The following is a 7,307-nucleotide window of genomic DNA, read 5'->3' on the forward strand; positions in this document are numbered from 1 at the left end:
CCTCTGAGCGGGGAAAGTGCCTCCCTTCCCCCTGTGGGCACCCTCCTGCTAGGTCACCAGCCTTCATCCCTACACACTAATCCTTCTTTGTACCGGTGGTTCCTGGCATATCCTCTGCCAAGACACGGACTTTGTGCAGAAAAAAAACCGCTCTGCTTTTTAGTGCCAAAGTTATTAATGATTAACATTCGTAAATGCAAAACCAGTAAAACTGGTCCTCTAAAATAAAGCCGGGCATTTTATTATTATTTTAAGGTTTAATTTAGTCATCGCAAGTTACTCAGTCTTATGTTTGCAAATCACTGTAGGGCTGGGACTTCACCCCTCCAGCCCGGCCAGCTCTGGTCAGCGGCCGGCGGCACCGGGGGGAAGAGATCTGCCGCAGACCCCGCCCGGGGAGGACCGGAACAGATCCCACCGGGGGTGGGGTGGAGAGGGACACAACCAGTCGAGTGGGACAGGGACAGAGGCCACAGGGGGAACCGGGACACAGCCCACTGGCCGGGAGAGAGACAGGGACAGAGCCGGCGGGGAGGACCGGGACACAGCCAGCCGGGGGGGACAAGGACACAGCCCGTCGGGGACAGGGACAGAGCCCGCCAGGGGGACAGAGAGGCGAGGCGCCGGCTCGCCATTGCCCTCTGGAGGAGCCGGGCCACCCTCCCACTGGCTAGCCCGGTCCGTTCGCTGCGGTTCCCGGTTGGGTTGAGTGTGTTCTGGTTTTGGGGATTCTTCTGTAACTTAATTTTTTTTTTTTTCAAGGACTATTTCCAGCCTCCCGCCCTGTCCCGGCCTCTGGCACCGTCGCGACCGAGGCTGCCCGGCCGCATCTCCGCGGACCGGTGGGTCCCTGCGATGGGGGGGAGTCGAAGAGTAGCCAAAGGCTGGCATTTAGAGTGTGACGAGTGTGGAGCCGCGCTGTCGGGGCTCTTCGGGAAATGAACAAAAAGGGACCAGAAAAAAAAAAAGTAAAAAGGAGAGAAGGGGATAAGGGAAAAGAAAAATTAGGGACACAAAATAAAGAAAAAAATAAATTAAAAATAAAAAACGAAAATGAAAGGTTAAGGGGAAGGACGGTGAGGCACGGCCGGGCGCTCGGGATGCTCCGTTCCGCTTCCTCCCCTTCCACGCCGGGCCGCCGATTCCCGGCGGGAATTCCCACCCCGCCGCCCGTGTGGGAGCCCCCGCGGCTCGCGGGCATCCCCAGCGCTCGTGTCCCCGCGTCCTGCCCCCCCTTCACCGCCGTCACCGCCCGCGTCACGGGCCGCTCGGGGCGGAGCCCCCCCTCCTTCTTTACGCTCCCCCCCTTGCCCCGAGCCCGTCCCGCCCCGGCCGCCCCTCCATGCCCCCCCTTTCCCCACATGTCCGTTTGTTGTGGCCGTCTCTATGGCGGCGGGGGCGGCGCGCCCGCGAGGTGAGGTGATAAGAGGGGGCGGCGGCCGGAGCCCCGCGCAGTGCCGAGCGGGGCGCGGCGGCAGCGGAGCGCAGTCCGTGCACATCCCTCTTATCCTCCCTCCCTCCGTCGATCCATCCATCCCTTCCCTCCCTCCTTTTTTCCCCACTGGAATCACTGCGCCTCGTCCGTCCTGCCCGGCTCCCCACATGGCCGCGGCTCCTCGGGAAGCGCCCCGCGCCGCCGCGCTGCCGGTGCCGCGTTGCCGGGCGGCGGCCGCCGCCTCCTCCTCCTCCTCTTCTTCGCTTTCATCCCCGCGGCGCCGCTAGCGCCCCACAAGCCGCTCTGCGCCCCGCCGAGCCACAAGAAGAAGAAGAAGAAGGGCGCTCCCGCGGCCCCGCCCCGGTGGCGGCGCTGCGCCGGGTCCCCGCGGCTGGACGGCGCGTCCCAGGCGCCCTCCCTCCCTCTGCTCCACGACGGCGGCGGCGGCGGCTCGGCGGGACGACCCGGTGCGGATGCGGTGGGTGTTGCGGGGCGCGGCTGCCGCCCTTCCGTCCCTGCATCCCTCCATCCCTGACCGCCTCGCTGACCCCGCTGTGTCTTCCCCCACCCGCAGGCAGCCCCCTGGCGAGTGCGAGATGGCGCTCAGCGGCACGCTCCTCCCTTCCATCGCCACCTTCGCGGCGGGCGCCGCGGGCCGTGAGAAGGCGGCGCGGCCCGCGGGCCCCGGCAACGTGAGTATCGGCGCGGCACGGAGGAGCCGGACGGGACGGGATGGGGCCGGGTGGGGCGGGGGCCGTCGGGCCGGGCGGGTGCGGCCGGGGCTGAGGCGTGCGAATGTCCCCGCAGCGCTGGCGGGAGGAGCTGTCGCAGCTGAAGCGGCCGCCGCCGGCGCTGGCGGCGCGGCCGGTGGAGACGCCGCCGTCGGAGCTGGAAGCTGCCACCACCACTGTGGGGCCCCGCCGCGACGCCGAGGAGTTTAACGAGCTGCTGGACTTCGACTTCATCCTCTCCAATTCGCTCATGCACCAGGAGCCCGCCGCCGCCGCCGTGGTGGTGGCCCCCGCCGCCACCCCGGCCCCCACAGCCAGCCCCTGCCCTCCCGCGCCCTTCGCGTACCCGCTGCCCCGGCCCGAGCCCGCCGGGCTCCTCTACGGTGGTGGTGGCGGCGGTAGCTGCGATGGGGCGCCCGCAGCCGGGTCCGCCGCCCCCTTCAACCTGGCAGACATCACCGACGTGTCGCCCTCGGGAGGCTTCGTGGCCGAGCTCATGCGGCCGGACCTGGACGCAGTGTACCTGCCTGCGCCTGCGACGCTGCCGCCCCTGGGCAGCCTGCAGGGCAAGTTCGTGGTGAAGGCGGTGGGCGAGTACAGCCACCCAGGGCTCAGCCCCAAGAGTGGCCCCGCCGCCCCACCGCCCGGCGTCGATGGCTCCAGCAGCCCCTACACACCCCTGCCGAGGATGGTCCCCAAAATCAAGCAAGAGGCCGCCCCGCCGTGCACGCTGGCCCCGCCACCGCATGGGAGCAGCCCCCGAGGAGCCCCCCAGCACGACTTCGCATTGGGCAGCCGCCAGCTGCCCTCCCGGAGTACGCCTTCGCTGGGGCCCGAGGAGATGCTGAGCGGCAGAGACTGCCTCCCTGCCGCCCCGGGACTGAGCCATCCACCATTGCCGCTGCCCCCCGGGTACCCCCCGGCCCCCGGTTACCCCACCTTCCTGCCCGAGCAGCTTCCACCCAGCACGCTCCAGTACCAAGGTGAGTGCCCACAGTGCTGGGGCAGCCAGTGTGCCCGCTTTGGTGCTGGCCACGGCGGTGCTCATTCCTTCCTGTCCGCCCCTAGAGCTGATGCCATCCGGGAGCTGCCTGCCTGAGGAGACCAAGCCCAAGAGGGGACGCCGGTCGTGGCCTAGGAAAAGGACGGCCACGCACACCTGTGACTATGCGGGCTGCGGCAAAACCTACACCAAGAGCTCTCATCTCAAGGCTCATCTAAGAACCCACACAGGTCAGTTCCAGTGTCCCGGCCTGAGGGGCATGGGATGAGTCCTTCAGACAGTGGAAACGTGTGAGCACAGGTGGAGGGCTAAAAGCAGAAAGACGTACCCTTTCTCTGCTGGGTTGCCGGACTTTTTTGTTTTTTCTTCCCCTCTTGGTTATTTGAAGTCTTGTGGAGCCTTTGCTTATTGGCTTGATATTTTGCTTAATGGTTTAGTGACTCAGGGAGCAGATGGGTTTCTTGCCAAGGCACAGTTTGTTACTTCTCTCTTGCTGTGTGGAGAGCTAATTAGCAGGTAATTGGAAGTCAGGTAGGATTCCTTGTTCTAGATGGTGTTGGCCCACTTCTGAGAAGGGAGCAGACCTCTCTCAAAGATACTTCTTGCTTTGCTTGTGGTTAACTGCTGTGCAGTCCTGTAGGGCAGAGGTTTGTGCACCTCTGCTGCTTCCTTTTTGGGGAAACCGTGATGGGGCCCATTGAGAGCGGGGCTTTCAGCTGAGCTGCAGCACAGATGGGGTGCCTCGCCTACCTGTGGGAGGACATCTTTTCCTGAAACAGCACCAAAGAGGCAGTTTAACTGCGGATAGTTGGCAGCTGGAATTGGGATAAAACCTGCTGAAGTGTGTATCTGAGCCTGGTTTCAAACTCTAACCTTGCAGCTAAGTGTGTGGTGTTGCAGTAACTGAGCTTGTGAAAGCAGGTACAGCCAGTGTGGTTATTCCATAACAGTGATTAAATTACCTGGGAATTTGCATGATTTAAATCCCTGGATTGTGAACTCGATTCAAAACTTTCTCCTGAGGAGGAGATAGGATAGGGAAAAACAAATACTGGTGCTGTGGTAGTTGGGCTGCATTTTCAGCTAATGGCAGTGGGGGAAAAACTATCAGTGAAGTGAATGGTGAACATCTGCCCCAAGCCAGTCAGCACTGTCTCCAGTGTGCGTGGGACAGGGACTTTGTAATTGCGAGGGAAGCTCATCCTGCCATCAACAGTGGTTTTGTTATGGTGAAGACACTAGTAAGATTGAGTCCTTAATCAGGCTGAGCTAATGAAAATAGTTTCTGGCTGTTTTTTTCCTTCTTGAGACCTACAATTACCTAAATACGTTGTTCTGCTGAGCTATTTCTGGTTGCTATGTAAAATTGCCAGCAAAAATACACGCTTGCGTTCTCTGAAGCCTTGTGCAGAAGAGGATGGGAATGAACATTTTAGTGAAGATTTAAGTGACAACAAAATTGTATAGTGCCTATACATCTCAAAAAGACAATCTTGCTCTGTTAGTCCTTGTAGTTTGTTTGTAACTGCTTCAAGAAGTCCATTGCATTTGACTGCCCCCTTTTTTTTTTTTAAGCAGGACAATATTCTAGTGCCGCTTGAGAGAAAGGTGCTAGAATTGGTAGCCACAAAAAAAAAAAAAAAAAACCACAAACCAAAAAAAACCCCACAACAACAACAAAAAACCAAACAAAAAAACCAAAACCTCCTAACTGATGTGTTTTTATTGCCTGGGTTTTTTTAAAAGGTGAGAAGCCTTATCACTGTGACTGGGAAGGCTGTGGATGGAAGTTTGCCCGATCCGATGAACTTACTCGTCACTACAGAAAACACACAGGCCACCGCCCTTTTCAGTGCCAGCGGTGTGACAGAGCATTTTCCAGGTCAGACCACCTTGCCTTACACATGAAGAGGCACTTCTAGTTGGAAGCAGTGGACCTTTTCCCTAAAGATTCAGTATTTACAGCACAAGGACTGTCTTCCGCAAGATGGGGAGAAACAGTTTAAGCACTACAGATAAATCGAGGTGAAGTCTTCCAAAGAGTGGAAAAGAGGGATAACTGCATATGGACATTGCAACTTTCTTTTTTTATAGGTATACACTTAAAAGTAAGAGAACCAAAAAAAAAAAGTTGGGGCCAATGACTGGATCTTCTGTCATTCCAATCTGTAAATCCAACTTGAATTATTTCCGGACTACAAAATGCCAAGGAGTGACTGGAAGTCACGGATATCAGGGTTAAACAGGCTGTGTGTAGTTTGGAGGGTGGGGATATAACACAGGGAAATGACATTCCCTTAATTTTCTTTCAATGCAATATTAGATGTAAATGTCATCTTGTACTTTCTTTTTTTTTTCTTCTTCTTAAAGCCATCACAATGTTAAAAGAGGAGGAAAAATTCAGGTACAAAATTATATTTTAAAAGCCTATTTCATGGTGCTTAGTGACTGTTGGTTCTAGAGGTACCAAAACCAGGAAGCCAAAGTTCTCAAACTGCTGCATATCTGACAAGGAAATATTTTTTGTCTTCCGATTGCCAATTATGACCTAAATCAGGTGAATAAACCTGGTTTATCTTTTTTTACTAAGAAAATAACTTTATGCAGACAGTCTGTAATGCACTGTGGTTTCGATGTGCAATAGTTTGTACAATGGTTTATTCCCAAATATGCCTTAAGCAGAACAAATGTTTTCTATATAGTTCTTTACATAATAAATATGTAATATAAATTTAAGCAAACTTCTATTTTGTATATTTGTAAACCACAAAGTAATAACAAAATTTTGTTGGAATTTGTATTTTGCATATTCAAGGTGAAAATAAGTTTTAAATAAACCTATAATATTTTATCTGAATAGTTGCTCTAGTTTTCTTCTATGCATGGACAAGGCCAAAGAAAGTTTATTAAGTATTTGTTAGTGGTTGAGTTTACCAAGGCAAGGAGGGGGTGGCAGCAAAGGCTTGTAGTCTCAAGACTCTGAAAGATGGGATTGTGTAAGTGCAGTGCTGATGTCACGTCTTTTTAGGGAAAAAGGTGTAAGGAAGATTTTTGCTCTGAATATCAAATTGCCACTTATCTCACCTGCACGATGAAACTGTAGTTTTACTGTTTTTTAAGTAACTCAGTCTGAATTACTTGTTAGAGGAAACACTTCTGCTGAGGACATGGAGACTTTGTGCGTTCGAAAGATAACAAATTCTAGAATTTTTTTTTTTTGTAGCTGTCTTTTTATCATGAAAAAGTTCTGGCTTCTTTTTCTTGGATTTCTTAGATAAGATGGTGTAACCACTTTAGTGTGAGTGAAGGAGAATCAATGTTGCAAAGAATGAACTTGACTTTAAGAATAAAGAGCGTGTGCATGAAACACCATTTAGCAATAATCTACACAGGGAGTTCCTTGTGAAACCTGCTCTGTCCTGGGAATTTGACAATGTATGAAAAGCCAAAATTCCCATAGGAATGCACATGTAGCTGGGGAAGGGTGACTGTGCAGAGGCTGCATACTGGAGCTCTACACTGAGGACATGTTGCTGCGAGGTCCCCGGAGTGCTTCCATACTTTCAGCCACATGTGCTGCGCCACAGTCCGGCTTCGTCGTGAGCTTGCGGCATGCTTCAGGTCCTCACCAGCCCTGTGGTACCTGTCCTTAGGGAATTCATTGTTCTAGCTGCATTTACAAATCTGTAGCAATGCTGCACGAACAGGACCTGTTTTTCTCACTGCTCTTCGTGAAGAGAAGAAATGGTTCCTCTTCAGCTAGTTTAAAATGCCAGTCAGCTAGGAATTTGGATGCATATGTCCAATAAAGCTGAGCATGGAAAAAAATACAATTGCAGGCAAGAGGCATTTTTGCAGTCATTAAAACAAGAGTAGCAATATTGAATTTTTGTTTCCGAATGTGCCTTTGGAATGCTATTAAAGTTCACATTTTGATGTGTTGTTTGTGTGGTTGCTGGTGCCATTTCTTTCTAAGTCTGTATAAGTAATATAACAATGCAGAAAGTATTTCTCACCCCTTATCACCAAGGCATGCTTTGTTCAACTCAAAGCTATCTTTGTTGGTTTGGTTTATAGGTAACACGGGAGTAGGGAATGTCTTGTTTGGTTTGCAAATAGCAAGTATTTAAAGCTAAAT

At 53.3% G+C, this 7,307-nt stretch overlaps 1 protein-coding gene across 1 annotated transcript; it reads left to right on the forward strand.

Annotated features, from left to right (window-relative positions):
- Nucleotides 1-1,438: 1,438 nt before the first annotated feature.
- KLF4 (KLF transcription factor 4) lies at nucleotides 1,439-6,026 on the forward strand. The gene is made up of 5 exons (XM_064642841.1): nucleotides 1,439-1,913; nucleotides 2,010-2,127; nucleotides 2,243-3,149; nucleotides 3,235-3,399; nucleotides 4,916-6,026. The coding sequence occupies exons 1-5, from the start codon at nucleotides 1,909-1,911 to the stop codon at nucleotides 5,089-5,091; spliced, it is 1,371 nt and encodes a 456-aa protein (XP_064498911.1). The 5' UTR covers nucleotides 1,439-1,908; the 3' UTR covers nucleotides 5,092-6,026.
- Nucleotides 6,027-7,307: the final 1,281 nt, after the last annotated feature.

The sequence above is a fragment of the Pseudopipra pipra genome, chromosome Z (genome assembly GCF_036250125.1).
Source record: "Pseudopipra pipra isolate bDixPip1 chromosome Z, bDixPip1.hap1, whole genome shotgun sequence".
Taxonomy (NCBI): domain Eukaryota; kingdom Metazoa; phylum Chordata; class Aves; order Passeriformes; family Pipridae; genus Pseudopipra; species Pseudopipra pipra.